The sequence below is a fragment of the Alligator mississippiensis genome, chromosome 9, assembly GCF_030867095.1.
Source record: "Alligator mississippiensis isolate rAllMis1 chromosome 9, rAllMis1, whole genome shotgun sequence".
In the NCBI taxonomy this organism is placed as follows: domain Eukaryota; kingdom Metazoa; phylum Chordata; order Crocodylia; family Alligatoridae; genus Alligator; species Alligator mississippiensis.
Genome location: NC_081832.1, coordinates 16,084,862 through 16,102,285, shown reverse-complemented (window position 1 = coordinate 16,102,285; position 17,424 = coordinate 16,084,862). Strand labels below are relative to the sequence as shown.

Genomic DNA, 17,424 nt, shown 5'->3' with positions numbered 1-17,424 from the left:
TTAAAAAATCCTGAACCTAGCCTATTTTAGACAGTGATACCATGGTTGGAGTGGGAAAACCAAGAGGAATAAGCATTCTGGGAACAAAGCTTATATCAAACTGAAGGAAGCTGCAACTTCAGTGTTGTTAACTTCTGCAATTTTTTCACGTCTTCTGATACTTGGTGTCTGCCTAAAAACCCCATCTCCAGGAGTTGAATGTTTATGGGAGATTCTCACCTTTTTTTTAAGGTGACTCTGGCACTCATCAGTGCAAAGCTTGAACATGTGACCTCAGAAATCAGAAGACGATGGAAAAGAGCCCAACATCTAAACACACTTTTAAGCCAATCTTACTTTTTACTTACTGGCTCACTGACAAAGTATGCTTGGGGCTGATCATTCCACCACTTCTGGTGCTCCACTTGCTTAAGTGATCATACTTGTGGACCCTGGCTGGCTGAGAGAAGATCCTAATCTGAAAGCAGGAATCCCATTCCAGTTGGTATTAAGGGAGGGAGGTAGTAGTTGGTTTATATTGTTAGCCTGAGGCATTGTGCCTGACATGGGATTTCAATTCCTGCGATTTACAGTTGTAAATCATTTGCATATGCAGTTGCAAAGTGTGCCTAAACACAGGTGGTTCTACCTCTTCAACATTATAAAAATATGGGCCTATGATCACCACAAAACCCTCTTCAAATACAGGCTTTGGACTTTGGAGGTTGGTCCAATTTTACAGATAAAACCTGAGTGACATTTGCCTTAAGCCCATGCATCAAACCACTGTTAAAGCTAGTCTTGGGATTTGGAAAATACATCTCACCGCAATATCTACCTTCATGGGGGTTAACCTGCAACAATAGTACAGTTTAGCTCCAGAGTTATCTTTGGTATGGGGGGGGGGGGGGGGTGGAATAAGCACCTGCTCTTAGTAGCATGGTGTTCAGTAAAAAGCTTATCATCCCTTACTAACTTTTCTGTGTTACTAACCCTGAGTGTGTAGAACAGGTGTGACTGAAAGGATGATTTGGATCATTATGATGTCCTATTTTTTTCTCTGGTCCTTGTCCTCCCTTCTCCCCCCACCCCTTTCAGAGTAGTTGGCAGTTGCAGATTTGAATTGTGTGGTCCAATGAGATGCATTGTAGCTATGGTGTTTTCTGCTTAAGCAAGTACCCTGGAATCAAAAAAAAGGCTTTGCACTTATCCAGAATATGCCCCTATGTTAATAAAATGTAAACCATATCCATGAAGTGTACAGTGCCCTGGTTTTGGCAGCCATGAAACAAACTAGCTCTAGTTAACGTTGCGGCTTTTAGTAACAGCCCTTTGAGAAAGCTGCTTGCCTTTCACTTTCTATGTAGTTAATCGGAACACGATTACATTACAAAGATGCTAATGCACTTAATGGCTATAACCATAAGGGGTGCTTATTAAAAGGTAATAAGCAAGAGGCAATAAATTGGGAAGGTATGTAAATGGAGTGCACTGTACTACCATAGTAGGTAGTAGCATGATGAAAAGAAGAAATATTGCTACCTGTTGAGCAGAGCCACTGGCTGTCAGTCTTGGGAGTAGAAAGTAATTTAGTTTCAGGAAAAGCTATTAAAGAAGGAAGATGACCTGCAGTTGAAACTAGGCTCTGAAACAAGAACCTAGTGCCTACCTGAAGAGGCAGGGAAGGGTATTGTATTAGTGAAGTATCCACCTCTGTCTTTTTGGAAACTAGGCATTTTCTGCTTGTCTTGGCTGACCTGGGATGGGGACTTTTAACTACATACCCCTCTAAGGTGAAGATTTATCTAAATTAGAAAACTTGCACTGGCTTAAATAGTTTTAAAATTGTTGTGATTAAAACAATGTAACTCCTGTATGCTACTTTAACCCTTGCTTAAATCGCTCTCTCTAGCTTAATACTGTAATGTTGTAAATTCTAAGCAGCAGTTCCCCCTGTCCCAGCATCCTCTCCTGTAATAATTTCATAATTTTAGTTGGGTTCAATTGAATGGGTTCAGTGCAGAGCAGACATATGGGTGACTGTCCCGCAAAGAAATCAAAGCGCTGCGGGGAAGAAAAGCGTCTGATCATACTCCTGCTCTGAGTACCTAGACATGGTCGAGTGGGCGATGGGCTCGATGGCCTCCACACCCTGGAAGGACGGAGGTGACACGGACAGTGCAGTGGGATTCCACTTGCTGGTACTACACGTCCACCTTCACTCATGCCCAGCTGGAAACAAGTAGGGCAATAACTTAAAGTCCCAGTAGTGCTTTAGGCTTTATGCTTAAGCCCCTGCCCTAAAGCTTGTTCTTTTAACCCTAACCCCAGGGCACTTTCCTGCCCAGAGCAGGGGGTTGGGCTCCGCGATCGAATAGGTCCCTCCCGACCCTAGAACTCTATGAAATATAAATCAGTTCTTTTGAGGAAATGCAGTGCTGTGTCCTTCATCTATTACTAGGAAGGATGCCCCAGGAGCAGCTATGCTATCAGGGAGTAAGGACTGTGCCCAGGCTGTCCTGTCCCATCCAGCCATTCCCCAGGTAGGAGAGACCTGAGCCGGCTCCCAGCAGCTGGTGAGAAGGAGGGAGCTGTCGGCGGTGCCGGCGCAGGAGGCAGCTCTGTAGCACCCCGCCCCGCCCCGCCCTGCCCAGCCTCTCCGGGCAGGAGGCGGCTTCCTGGGCCTGGAGGGCGACGCGTCCTGCCACAGGTGCTGGCCTCGCCGCCTGGTCCGCGGGCACGGGGGCTCGCCCCGCCGCGCTGCCGGAGCCCCAGGCGGCCGCGCCGGCTTCCCAGGGGCTATTTTTAAGCCGCCGCTTTCCCAGCCTCCCCCTGCCGGCCCTGGCTCCGTGCCCGCGGCGGGGGGGCGCCTCTCCCCTCCTTCATAAAAGGGCCCGGCGGCGGAGGCCGGGCTCCGGGGGGTTATTTTTGGGAGCGGCGATGGCCTTGTTAGGGCAGCTCTGACCTTTGCGCCGCCGTAGCGGGAGCCCGGAGCGAGGGAAGGAGCCGCGGCGCGGGCGGAGCTCGGGACGGACCCGCCGCGTCCCTGGACGGGCCGGCGGCCTCCCCCATGCGCCGCCCGGGGAGCGCGGGGCCGCCGGGACGGGCTGAGCGCGGGATGCGGCCGGCGGCGGCGGCCACCTGAAGCCCGGGCACCATGAGCGGCGGCCGCTTCGACTTCGACGACGGCGGCGCGTACTGCGGGGGCTGGGAGGGCGGCAAGGCGCACGGCCACGGCATCTGCACGGGGCCCAAGGGGCAGGGCGAGTACTCGGGCTCGTGGAACTCGGGCTTCGAGGTGGTGGGCGTCTACACGTGGCCCAGCGGCAACACGTACGAGGGCTACTGGGCGCAGGGCAAGCGGCACGGCCTGGGCGTGGAGACCAAGGGGCGCTGGGTGTACCGCGGGGAGTGGACGCACGGCTTCAAGGGCCGCTACGGCTCGCGGCAGAGCGCGGCCAGCGGCGCCCGCTACGAGGGCACCTGGAACAACGGGCTGCAGGACGGCTACGGCACCGAGACCTACGCGGACGGCGGTAAGGACGGGCCGGGGGGCGCACGTCTGTCCGCGCCGGGTTTTACCGCGCGATACAAAGGCTCAAGCCTCTGATTGGCCCGAGCTGTGCAGGGATTGGTGGAGCCCTGAGCCAATCAGGTGCCCCACCAGGCAGGCGGAATGCGCACCCCTGCCTGTGCACCTGCGGCTTGGCTTTCTGATAGCTAAGCCGATTTAATAAAAAGGTTAAGTCGGCTGAACTGTGAGCGGACACTCCTGTGTGGAGCAGAGCTGAGTTCAGTGCGGCACAAGTCTTGAGTTGCATCAGTTGTCATGAGTCGGATTAATTAAGTTGACTTTGCTTTGCAAGATGGCTGCTACCCTGTGAGGGAGCCGTAGTTGCATGTGCTCCAATGTGGCATAAGTTGACTTAGTTAAGTCACTTATTTGAAGTCTTTTGAGGATGTGTGTATGCACCCTTCATCTCGCAGCAAAGCACAACGTGGGCGCACATGTTGTTTCCCCAAGCATGAGTGGGTCATGTACCTGGCAGGGGAGATGGGCAATGGCCAGGTTTTCCATTGCCCACCATGCAGGCTGACCCCTACCCCTTTCCCAAATGCTGGAAACTTGTCCCCATTACCATTGTGCAGCCTACTTTTGCGCTTTCTCCTGACTTGCTCCTTCCACTGTTTGGCTAGGAGCAAGCGTGACTAGGGGGCATTGGAGCTCCAATGCCTCTGGGCTTGCGGCCTGCTCCTAGGATGCCTGCCATGGATTTGGGGAGTATCCGAAGTGCCAGACTGATGGGTCTGGGAGGAAGAAAACTTGCCTGGTGGTAGAGCCACACACACTTGAACGATTGAGCTCAGCTCAGTTGATTTGGAGTTTGAAACTAATTTAGCCTTAAGCCAAAAAATTTAGGATTATGGAAAAAGGTGTGACATGCATCATCACATATAACGCAACACAGATTTTTCTCCAGTTAAATGCAAGCTAGAAGCTTTTGTAATATACTAGGGGCTCAGGGCTGGATTCTTCAATTTAAGATTGAAGTGAAAACCAATATATCTTCATTGGAATGAGTTAAAAACAGTTTGCAGGGCTGTGAAATAGCAGCTTCCTTACTAGGAACAGTGAACAGAGCACAGCACTGCAGCACAAAGGCTAGCTGGATGGGTGGAACATCAAGATCATGAAAAAGGAGGGAGGGTGGTTAACACCTGTGGAATGAAGAGTTCAGAAGGGATGGGTAGATGTTAACGAGCCATGGAGTCAAGCGACTCCCTCAGCACTGCCCAGCTAGAACTGTTGCTGCTGCCAGGCAGTTGGGTTTAAATTTTGGTGGAGGAATCAAAGGGAGGTGCAAGTGAACCTGTGTATCCCCTCCTGGAGCTGTCCTGGATACATGTCAATCCTTGCTAGGATGCATCTCGCCTGTCACCTACACGCCAGCATCGCACTGCTCTGTGGGTTCTGGTCAATCCCAAACTGCAGGGTGACATGGGCAAATGCAGCAGGACAGGAGTTAAGTTATTTAGGGGATTCCAGATCAAACCACTGTTTGGCAAATCCCCATCCGTGCTCACACCCCAATTGTACCGATTCTTCAAATATTCACCATACATGTTGGAAATGCTTTGTTGACAAGTGTCTGAAACTGGGGGGGACAGAAGTAATGAAACATCCCAAGAATCCCTGTGTAAGGAATTGCAGAGCCCTTCTATGCTGTAACATTCCAGTCTGCCATATTTAGTTTAGCTAAATAAAGAGGGTGATTTGGAGCGGGGGGAGGAATTCATTGAAATATGCCTCAGAACTGCATTCTGTTTTTATTCAGGACGCACACTGGCAATCAGTTATGAAGGCAAAATAACTTTAGAAATATAACATTTCATCATAGGGAAGTATGGCACTGAAAGCTGTTAGATTTGCGAGGATTCAGGCAATTGGCATTCCAAGGCTTGGCTTTTATCAAGAATTATTGAGCAAGATGCTTAATAGTACGAGGAGTCTTGTTGAAGTTACTTCTTGTGCTCTTGAACCATGAGGTTGTGGGTAAAGCTGGAGGGTGGAAGTGGTGTCTTTCATCAGTCCTGTTCCTTAAATTTTCAGTCATCTTTTGTCTTCAGGGCATGGAATTGATTTAAATAATACCTTATTTATTCACATACCACACTTGCTATTCTCCCCCAAATTAGGAATTGCAAAGTGGGGTATGTCTTGAAACTGATTCTAAACAGAAAGGAAAATTTTTTTTCTTCATTCTACCTTCCCAAAAACAAGGTGCTGTTTTGGGGGTGGTAGGTGAGTAAATATGGAAAAATATAGCTTTACTATAGCAGCAGTATCTACAGCAGAAGCTAAAATATACTTGTATTTGTGATGAATTTAAAATGTTGATATAATCATCTTTGAATCATTTACAAGGTTTATTTACGCTTAGTTTAATGACACACTCAGAATTGTTGCCTAGCTAATACCTAGTATAATATTTTTCACTTGGAAGTGTCTTACTTTGTCTTACAGATAATATGAAGGGATTGTCTCACCCAGTAATATCTCTTTGGTATGCTGCTGTGAGTGTTGAATGGTTCGGATTAACCCTATTTATCAGGGGAGGCAGAAAAGAAAGAATATGTCAGAATTTAAAATGTAACTGAGGTGCTAAGGTGAATACTCTTCTACTATTGAAAAAAAATCAGATCCTTAATTGTGTCTTTCAGAATAAGTTAGGACTTTGTTATATACCATCTAACAGATGGCCCCTTTGTCAATGAAATATTCCCTACCATTCTTTTGTGACTGACTCAATATTGAAGCAGTTCCCAGACTTATTAGGGAATGTGTCACTTAATATATCCATAACAGCCTTTGACCATTAGTTTAGAACTGATCCAGAAAGATGTAAACCACTAAAATAATTTCCTGCAATCCCAAAGTGTTTCTTTGGGGTCTCCAAGGACTGATCTGGTCTGACTGTGGCTAGCTTGTGAACTCTGAGAAGTTCACTGATGAGGGTGATGTGGTTGCCAAGTATTGGTCCGTTATCAGACAGTTAGGCCTATGCATAGTGGGTGTTTGGGCAGTTCACTCAGCATAAGAACTTTTCTGACTTTTAAGAGAGGATAATATTTAGGGTGCAACACCAGAAGCTAAGATTTGTGATTAATAACTGGCACTGAGAATGGGGAGCACATTATGTTACGAAAACAGCATTCATTCTGTCTGCTTGTCTTCATCTACTCCCTGATCACCAGATCCAAATGGGACCAAACTCCCTTAACGTGAGCTTGTTAAAATTTGTTCTTGAGACATCCAATTCAAGGACCTAGGAAAGCCTTCCTGCCACGTGCTGCAAAGGGCGGTGCAACCTTGAAGCTCTAGCTCCTTGGTGAGTAGACCAGTGGTTCTGAACTTTTTCAGACTCAAGGCACGTCTCATCAGACTCAAGGTACCCCTCCATAACATTTGTGAATTAAGGGGCACCCCTTTTCTAAAACAAATTTATCTCTGCAGAGGGGCCAGGCAGTGAGGGTGGGGGAGCAGCTAGGCAGGCAGAGCCTGAGCATGCTAGGATCTGCTTATCTCATTACACCTCCAGCCTCAGCCTGTCCTAATCAGTTTACCTCCTCACACCTCACTTATCTCTTCATACTTCCTACAGCACCCTTCAAAGGATCTTGTAGCAACCTAGGGGTCCTGGCACCCTGGTTGAGTGTCACTGGACTAGTTGCATGAGAAAAATAGTCTCCAACTTTGAGAACCCGTATTTAATATTTAAACCTGTCCATCTGTTTTTAAAGCATTAAACCTGTATTTTTAAATGATGTATTTAGCTCAAATTATCATTTGAAAATATAGCTCTATTCACAGAAATTAAGCCTGGCACCCTTTCTGTGGACAGGGCATCGTAGCTCAAAAGGGGAATGTGATTTGGTACCAGGAAGTCCTTTGTGTGTGAGAGCAGCCCATGTTAAAACACCAGGTGAAAGGCTCCTTGCTTGGACTCCTTTTTCGGGCTTTTCTTCCAGCATAACCAAAATTCATCATTCTAGAACTAATGAGAGGGAAGTGGGTTGTGTCTCAAGGCACTCTGTGTCTGATAATATAAAACCTCATGGAAGAATCTGCTACTGTAAGAAAGTGGTCCTAACCCCTGCTTTGCCTTACAAATGACAGTATATATTACTCAAAAAAAGTACATCTCTTTCATTCAAATTGTGGCCCCAAAACATTTTGCAACGTTGATGTGTGCAGACCAATTCCTAGTTAGCTGAGAAAACACACTGGCAAAAATTCATATTGTGAGGAAATAAAGCATGTAATTGTTGCATGTAATGTAAGCATGTAACATTAAGACAGATAAAGAGAGGGTAGGTGAGTTTTAGGTGAGCAGTGAAAGGAGATAAGGACTCTGTGAAGCAGAGAGATCTAGTTAGAGAAGCAGTTACAGCTGGTAGGAGCTGCAGAGAAGAAAATACTTCCCCTGACAGTGGTGGAATTGTGGAGACCTGTGCTAGATGAATCATGGAAGATGACAAGTAGCAGGAAGAGGAAAGATCTGTGGGCTTGGCCAAAGAAAGTCTATGGACAATTATAAAAATAGGAGGGGGCACTTTTTGGATCCTGAAGTGCTCGGATACAGTTGTGCTGCTTTGTGCATAGGTGAAGGACAGAGCTAGGTAAGTTCTGGCCTCTGCACAGCTGGGACTAGGGGAGAAACTTAGGGAAGGATATAACAGCATTCATCATGCAGAGAAGAAGGTGAGGCTTAGAGGAAGATTTCTCTGGAGCTGGAACAGAGGTGGTAGCAGTGATTTTTGCTGCTGTTTTTGTGGGCTGTCAAGTGCAGATAATAGATGGCAGCAGTATTGAAGTTTGCCACACTTCCTACTACTGATGCTGAACAGCCACTCTGAGGCAGCGAAGAGGAGATTTGGATGTTCCTAAAAACCTTGAGCCAATGTCAGCCCTAGTGCAACTTGACTGACTCCAGAAATAATGATAAAAACAATTCTGAAGTACTACTTCTTCATTGGATTTAAAGTGCTGTATTAAAAAGAAGTATCCCTTAAAGAGAAGTATCCCCTCCAGTTTTACTGAAGAGGATAAAACGAGTCTTTCAAGATCACAGAGAAAGTCTGTAGCAAGGCTGGCCCTTTCACCTGGTTCCGGGGTGGCAAACCTTGTCTCTGCATGCTACAAGTGGCACAGGCAGCTTCGGTGTGGGGCACACAGCAGATCAAGGAGGGGGCAGGCAACGCAGCAAAAGATGGGGCTGGGAACAGAAAGCAGAGCAGCAGATCTGGCAAAAGAAGGGGTTTGGAGTGGCACAAGGGGAGAATGCAGGGCTAACTTATGGCATGCTTGCCAAAAAGGTTGCCCCCCACTGCACTAGTTCATGCTCCCTTTCTAGTGTAGCTACTGCAAGGCTGGATTCAACCCAAGGGGTGATGTTTTTAGCTATCCAATAGCAATAGTAAGATGATTTAAATCAAGCTATACTCAGATAATTTTTTCCAAGTGCTTTTCTGGGTTCTGTTTTACATGTGGGTTTATGTATCTGTTTAATCTATCTGTCCATCTACCCTAAGTTTTCTTAATGTACCTGTCCTTTCAGTATCTGGGCACCACACACATGAGTATAAGAGTTAGCGTTACAATTTTGACTGCTAGGAAACTCTCAATAAGCTCTTTATTCAGAGTGTGTTATTCTGGACCTCCTGCCCAAAGTGGGAAGGGGAGAGAGAGGCTGTCATCTCCTGAAGAACTGCCCCTGTCTTCGTGAAGGAGTGTCATTACCTGACTTAAAGCCTTTGAGCCCATCACTGACAAGTAGCTCAGCATGCGACTGCATTAATTGACCACAGTGATTTGTGGAAGGTGTGAGGTGTTATCCGGGTTAAGCAGAGGGCACACACAATCCACTTGTGAATCAGCGTGATTGGGACTGCCTGTCTCCAGGGTCCATATTTAATCCACTCTGCAACTTGAGCCTTTCTATCCCGGGTGTATAAATAGAAAGGCTTAGCTCCATTTCTTCAGGAGCAGATGCAGAAATCTCTAGAAAACAGCAAAAGGTAAATACTGGCCTGTCTTCCATTACCCTTCCTAATCAGGGTTACCGAGACTTGGGTAGTTCCTGAGAGTCAGGGAGGTTGGAGAATTTTGCAGGGTTTCTTGTAATTTGGTTTTAAAAGCATTTTTCCAGGTGATAATACAAAGAGTCTTTTTTGTGTGTGGTTTTTTTATGTTTTCTTTCAAATGCTTCCCCTCCCCTCTTGACTTCATCCATCATCCCCAGCCCTGATCTGCTTCAGCCTACACGCTCACGAGTCAAATAATACCAGTGGGAAGTTCTTTGGGATTAAGTGACTCAGAGAATTAACATTCTGGCCTTTCACCTCTGGAGAGCTTCAGTTCCAGTTTTGACTTGGGTCGCAAGGGAAAGTGATTTGGGAGGAAAGCAAGGCTGGGTCCTATCCTTGTCCTCAGGCAGAATTTTCCACAGTATAAAAACATCAGCACATTAGTTGGGGCCCAGGGTTGGAGTAAAATGGCAAGGGCGGAGGTGCATGGGTGTAGTGGTGCTAGCAAGAATTGTTCAGTGTCTGCCTGTGTTTTAGGTCTTGCTCGTGAGCAAGAATTACGAACAAAATGGCAAGCAGAATCAGATTTCCTTTATTTCCTTGTATCCACTCTCCCCTCTGTACATCCTCCCTTGTCATGTCAGTGGGCCTAGGCAGGACGGAGGGTGCACTGTGCTCTCACTTGCTCAGAGGTGTGCTTCTGCTTATCATAGCTAGACAGAACATCGTCATGTATCTCCTTTTATTGTCCTGGGTCCCGCTGTCAGTTGAGTTTCACAAGGATGCGTGTGGAGAGGACAGTCCCTTTTTGTGCTGTAAAATGAGTCGCTCCCCATCCAGACTAGACGGGTTAGCCCAGCTCTGTGGATCTGAAGAAAGGGGTCAGGTTGATTGCGTCAGGGCTATGTCATTATTACTCGGATGTGATTTACACTCCTCAACTCTGTTCCTTCCACTTGGGCCTCCACTCGCCCCTTAGGAATTCAATATTCCTACTTAGGACACTGTTTCATACTGAGACGATTATATCATTAAACAGATTTTTTTTAACCATTTTTTAAATTGTTGGCTTTCTTAGCCATTGCCAGCTCTAGATCTCTACTCCACAGTGGCCTTCCCAGTACCATGCTGCAGACATTATTAATGGGAGTCAGATATTTGCCCCATCAAAGAAATGACTCGCATTTTCACAGGCTTGCCAAACAACTCCCCTTATCTGCCACTGGCTCAGTTTTTGGTGGGATCGAAAAATAGATTTCAGAGGCAGAGGAGTGTAATTTCACTTTAAGAATGTATCTTTATTATTATTTTTTTTAAGAAGGCGAGAGAGAAGGAGAAAATTCCCCATACAAATTTCTGCCCTAAAATTGGGGGGGGAACGATGAAGAAAAATTGTGCTATTTCTCCTGTAATTTCGGTCAAAATTTTAAACTTTTCAAAATCTGTCCTTCAGTTTTGAAACCACAGAGTAGGAAATGGCCAGCTTGCATGCAGCTCTAGTACAGAATGCGTCACCAAAACACAATAAATAATTATGCTTTTCTGTCTTACAGCCCCTTCAACCTAAGGAACTTTCCAAGCATTAGCTAAGAGCTTATCGCTTCACAAACTTGCTCCTAATCTGTGGAATGCATGCTTTTACATCAATTTCATTAAACTAGGGCAAAACCTTGTATAAACTCACTGGTCATATCTCCCAAGGGGTGGGAAAAAAGCTTTTTAACCCGTATTATCTATTGTGTGTTAAAATTCTAGCATGGACAAGGCAGTTGTTGTTCTGATGTAGTAGTTGATCAATGTAGTCCTAGGAAAGAGCCCAGAAAAATATGTTAAAGCTGCTTACCTGGATTTTAATATTTTATATATCTTACATGTTCAAAAACTCTTTCCTCCCCTGAAGCCATTGTATCTTTTTTTTTTTTTTTTTAAAGAGCTTGTCTTCATTAGAGTTTTGTCTCTTGACTTAATTGATTAGCAGGCTATAACTTTGTGATTTATCCCAGGCTGCTTGCTAGGATGAGCCACTGTCACAGGCCAGCTGGGCACTGTGAGTGTATCAATTTTATCACAGGCTAACTGGGCTGTTTGATTCAGTTTCAGATCGAGGAGGCAAAGTTGGGAGTGAAATAAAGGCAAATTTATTATAGTTTATACACACACACCAGTTAACAGAAAGATAAATGCGATAAGCAGATAATGCAGTATTAAAGAGCTAATGGTAAATAATAACAGATAGATCGATTCTGTCGCAGGCCAACTTGGCACTGCGAGGGTATTAGCCACTGGGCTGTTCAAAACAACAGATAGACAGACATGGTTTGGCAACTTATTGATAGTCCCTCAATGCTAGGTGCGCACCAAGTGATTCCGGCGAAGTCAGGCATCCCCGATTGACACTGTCAGAGGGATTACTGGGGAAGATCCGTTGATCAGGATCTGATCCTCCTCACACCAGGAGTCTGGGGTCCGGGCGTGGGACAGAAATGACTGTTCTGTTCCCTCCTTCCTGCTGGTTACCTGATGCACATGCTTTTTATACCTAGTCTTATGCTAATCTGTTGGCACAAAGCCATTCATGATGTTGCCCTATAGCTGTTACCCTATGGGATTGAAAGGTGTTAAAAATTATCATAAAAGGTTACTAGCCAGACTTGGGTTTATCCAATAAGCAAATTATGATGCAGCACCTTTAGGTTTGAAATTGACATTGCCTCACCTAAGTTCCAACCCCTTTTAGGTTTTATTTGAATATGCTTTCTTGGGATGTACCTTCCTGGACTGTGTTGGGTGTGCCAAGTAGTTAGATCTAGTTTTATCATCAAGGCTGAACCCTGAGCAAAAAACTGTTAGGTCTCCTAATCTACAGCTTTGCCTATGGGGCCCAGTCAGTTCCACGAACAGTTAATTTATCATTTTGGTTAAACTTATGACAAACAAGTTACATTTGCAGTTTACAAACTTACAAGCTTATATTAACTAATATTACCTGTTTAGGCAAAATACCAAATGCCTCCAAGAAGCACATATTTATTGCTTATTAATCCCTCTGGTTCTGGCTGTCACAGCCACAAAGTTTTGAAGGCCAGAACCAACATTTGATGAGTGTCTAGCCTGGCCTTCAAGCATGTTAACTGACTCTGTACTCAGCCAGCCTGCAAGGGGATAGCTGCCCTGCGGTTGCTGCATTTTTCTCCTTTAAAGAGAAAATTCGTGATTAAGGGGGAAAATTTGCATTTTTCCATAGCAAATGGAAAACCTGGATCCCTGGTTATCCACAGTAAAAACATACCATATTCTACCTGTGCAGGTGTAGCCTTAACTGGGAATCAGTTAATTTGCGGTAAAAACTCATTCTTTTCTATGGGATTCCATAACAAACTAAGCTAAACCGAAATAAGGCACTCTTTAAACAGGAATGAAAGTGTCTATATAAAGGTTTGCACCTTTTTAATATAATTGTTTTTTCAGCCACTTTCAACTTCCCTTTGTAACAAGGTGCAAGTCTCCAAACACCTCCCATTGGAAGGAAAATCTGGTTTATCTCTAATTGCATACGGGAAAAATAAGTCAGAAAAACATGAAGGGACTTATCCAAGGTCATATAGCAAGTTCAGGCAGAGTCTGGTTAAAACCCAGGAGCCCTGATTCCATGTACCCAGGGCTAATCACTGGCTGCTATTCTTCAATAACTTGACTTTTATACTACTGTAACCCTATGGATTGCAACAGAGCCTGCCCCTGCTCTACCTGAGTGCGAATGAGAAGACATTGGCATTCTTGGGGGCCGGCTGACTGCGAGTAAAGGTCAACGCTAACATTTTTTCTGTCGTTTCAATGCTACTTTCTCAGGGTGTCTCCCCATTGCCCCCTGCTTCCCTTTCCTCATAGGGGTCCTTGCTGAGGAGATATGGGAACACCTGCCTCTTGGTTGTTCCCATATGCTGTTCCTTGCTATGTGACGGGCCTGGTTACAGCAGCAATAAGTTGCCTTTCTACTGCTTGCTGGCTTCATGACTTTCGGCTGCTCTATGGCAGCTGCCACAGGTTTTCTAACTCCTCACAATAGTCACACTGCACAGCTCTGGCGCTTGTTTTATGGCTCTTAGTGGACAAAAGGGTGAAGCCTCTGTGAGACGTTATAAATTACAGCTTGGGAAGTGACATGTAACAACAAAAAGCTGGGAATCCTTGTCTCTTCACAAGCACATTGTGAGCTTAGTCAAGGACTTCTAGTGCCTTGTCTCCTCTGCCCTTGCATTCACATTCAGGCACTATCTACACAAGGCATTTATCTATATTAGTTCAATAAACTCTGTTTAAACCAAATTTGGCTGGTGAGCATGGTTGGGTCTAAAATCAATTTAAAATGAGTACAGAAACTTTGGCTGGATCAACCGCATTTAAATCCAGCAGCCTGAATCATGCTAAAGGAGTTCTAAAACGCTCCAGTTAATCCAATTAAAGACCTGGGGGCATTTTCAAACATGCCTAAAGAAGTTAGGAATCCAAATCCCATTGATACATTAGGACTTTTCAAAATCCCGTCCCTCTAGTGTGGATGGTGCCTGCCGAACCTGGCGAGGGGTAGCATTGTCTGACAGAGCACAGGTGTAGGAGTCAGAGGATCAATATGTGTCATGGATAGTTCTGACTCTCTTATTGAATTACTCTGTGACCCTGGATGGGTCATTTAACCACTCTAGGCCTCAGAGACTTCAAGCTGCTTAATAATGCAACAGCATTGCATGGAGACTTCTAAAAGCACTGAAAGGTCATTAATGTTATGTGCTGTTGGGTCAGCTCTGCTCTCAGGCTGCAGCCACTGAGCAGAGACAAAGCAACTGAGTTCAAAGGCCAGTCATATGCAGTATTTGTAGTTATTTAGACAGCCTTCATTGTATTTAAAACTGGTGACAGTGACCTCTTGTACAGATGGGAACTCAGGAGCACAGGGACCTCAAGTAACTCCTTCATACTCTCACCTGTGAGTGGGAGGGTGGGAAGGAAGTCCAGGCCTCTGGCTTCACAGCCATGCCTTGTCCATCACCTTGTTTCCTAGTATGGTTTTAGAAATGGGGCAGTCTGGTTGAGTGGACATTTTACCATGGTAGGTTGTTCCTACTGGGTAGGCCACCACATCGCACAAATAGCCACCCCCAGTACTCTAGCACACAATGATCTTTTTGTAAAGCAGGCACAAAAAAACCTGTATGTGCTTCATAACAAATTATTTCCCCTTTGACTTTAGTTGTGGTTCTAACCCTGAGTTTAGTGCCCTGATGTCATTCTGCAATATAAGGAGGTAGATAGCCAGCTGCTGGAGGCACTTTGGTAGGGAGGGATGGTGTTTGTACTGCTGCTACTGTGCTGCACCTAGCGCTGGAATTGAGCACTTGTATTTCCTGCCTCTGCGCTGTGTATGTGAACATCCTGCATGCAGGTCTAAAATGGATTTCAGCAAAACCATAAACTAGGGAATAAAGATTATTCTATTCAACTGGCCACAGAGACCATAAAATACTCACTCCCATAGTTACCAAAGAAGGAATTGGAATCTCTCCTAGGGGCAAGATCATCCCAGGGTTGAATAAAGCAGTTTGAACAGTGGAATTTAATTTCTTGGAGCCAAGCTGATCCTTTTCTTTCTAGCACAACTGGAAGATGAGAAGGAAAAGTTAATGGGAGCAACACATACTGTGCCACTACCTTTATCTGATGCTGGTTTGCTGAGCAGGGGTCCCAACAGCTGATCATGCTGTGGGGTGGATGCTGGCTATGCCCTTCTCTGGGGCAGTGCTTGCTTATTGTACTTTGCCACTTCCCAGTAAATCACTGACAAGGAATCCTGTCCCAGTTTACTGGAAAGCAGGATATTTACTGTAGATGCCCATGAAAATGCCCCCTGCACAGTTGGCCATTTGTCTTCACCCTTCAAGGGGGTCCTACTTTGCAAATTGTAATTAGCATTTGCCTTCCATTAGTACCTTTCATCTAAAGATATCTTGTCTGTGCAAAGCCTGGGGGGGTGAGTTTTGCCCTGCATTTTACTGATTTCAGGAAGGGATGGTCCATTCTGGACTCTGTAAAGCTGGGTGATGGATGGAGGCAGAGCTGAATGCTGCTTTTGGTGGCTTGCCAGTTACTGTAGCAACCATATCAACAGAATGAGGAAAACCCAGGGAGAGAGGGATTTTTGAGTGAGGAAAATTAGCATTCTGAGGTATCTGCTGGGCAGAAAATGGGTTCACTTTTGACAAGTCTCTGAACTGGCCTCAGCAGTGACACTCAGCTTCTCTCAGATCATTTAGTGTTAAGGCCCCACAGTATTTCTTCTCCCCACCTCTACCCCATAACCCAGCAAATAAAGACTTTCCCTGCTGACCAGGCTGTCTTTCTTCATTGCTGATCCTAGGGAGGAGCTGGACATTAGTAACTGAAGCCTCACAGCACCCCCCAAGATAAGTCAGAATTATTATCCTGGTTTTAAAGCTCTGGATCTGAGGCACTGGGAGCTAACTTTCCCCACAGCCATAAACAGGCTTGTGGTTTTTCAGACGGTTGGAGAGCGATTCCCAGTCTCCTGATGCGTTGTGCCATGTTTTGAGCCAGAATGGTAGCTTATCCAAGGGGCAGTTTGGTTCCAATCTGAAGCAATGAATGAGGCAAGTTGCAGCCCGCACAGTTTTCCTGCCGCTGCAGAGTCTCCTGCTGATGAGTTACAAAGTCAGTTCTGCTCTGTGCGCTTGGCCTAAGGCTGGCCTTTCTGGCTCCACATCACTGAGGGCTTCTTTTCCAAGAGCCCAAGGGAAAATGGAGGAATTCCCCGAGGGAAGACCCCATCTGAGCTTTGTGAACAGACAGACCCAGAAGATGATTTTGAGACCTCTGTGATGGTTGAGTAAGAACTCTTAGTGCCCAATGCAAAAAAGGATGCTAAAATTGACCATCTAAGGCCATGTAGGAGAGGTAGGGAAGGGAGAAAATATTTTTGAATTCCTACCCTCAGGTCGGTGCTGCGAACCCCTCTGAAGTGTGGCTGGTCTCTCATTCCTTATACCTCACAAAAATAAATTTACTCGTGATGACTTGCTGTGTTTTTGGAGCCAGAAAAGAAAATTCATACAGAAATCACAGGACAAGATGCTGTGCATCGAAAGCCCCATGCTGGGGAGAGTGGTTCTCCAATGCATAGTCCCTACAAAATTGTCTCTTAAAGTCCCCCTGGCATCTATTTAAGTTCTTTTTATGCCTAGTCCTGGTAGTGTCTCCAGCACCTTTGTTCTTTCCAACATCCCTTTGAAGTAGGGATGTATCATTATCTCCATTTTACAGATGCGGAAATGAGGCTTGAAGAGACAAAGTGACTTACTTACCCACAGTCACACAGGAAGAACCAGAAACTGGACTCGGGTCAGTTCAGTGCCTCAGACAAAAGATCTTCTTTCCTTAATATTGCCCTTCTGCTCAACTGGCCAACACGCATCTGTCCTCCAGCTCACTGCATAGAGAGTGAACAATGGGTAACAATGTGAATCACAAGCTGTGGAGCAGGGAAGTGGACTGAAACAGGTGTAGCTACTAACTTGGATGTTTGTGCCCTGGGTTGTAGTGGAGGCACTCAGGTAAGCAGCAGTGGCAGCTGCCAGTCTTGTGCTTTCTCTAAGTTGCTGGCCACTTGCCCACCCCTAATTATGTGCCTGGACTGCAAGGGCTGTCAGAATGCTGTGGAAGAGCTAGTTAGCAGATTATGCACATGTACAGAACAATTGAGATGGCTATCAGTCGTCAGGGACAGGGCATGCAACTTAAAACTCCAGCTGTGCTGAGGGCAGCTTCTGCTTCCAGCCACGCTGGCGT

General features: G+C 45.8%; 1 protein-coding gene across 5 annotated transcripts in view; it reads left to right on the top strand.

Moving 5' to 3' along the window:
- Nucleotides 1–2,659: 2,659 nt before the first annotated feature.
- JPH2 (junctophilin 2) overlaps nucleotides 2,660–17,424 on the top strand; it is a 67,282-nt gene continuing 52,517 nt past the window's right edge. The window contains exon 1 of one of the 5 annotated variants that reach the window (XM_059733178.1): nucleotides 2,660–3,515. In XM_059733178.1, coding sequence (XP_059589161.1) covers nucleotides 3,137–3,515 — 379 coding nt within the window. In that variant the 5' untranslated portion in view covers nucleotides 2,660–3,136. Of the gene's footprint in view, nucleotides 3,516–9,498; nucleotides 9,559–17,424 lie in introns of those variants that run through there. The other 4 variants (XM_019484560.2, XM_014609720.3, XM_006275231.4 and 1 more) reach the window with 4 other exon arrangements.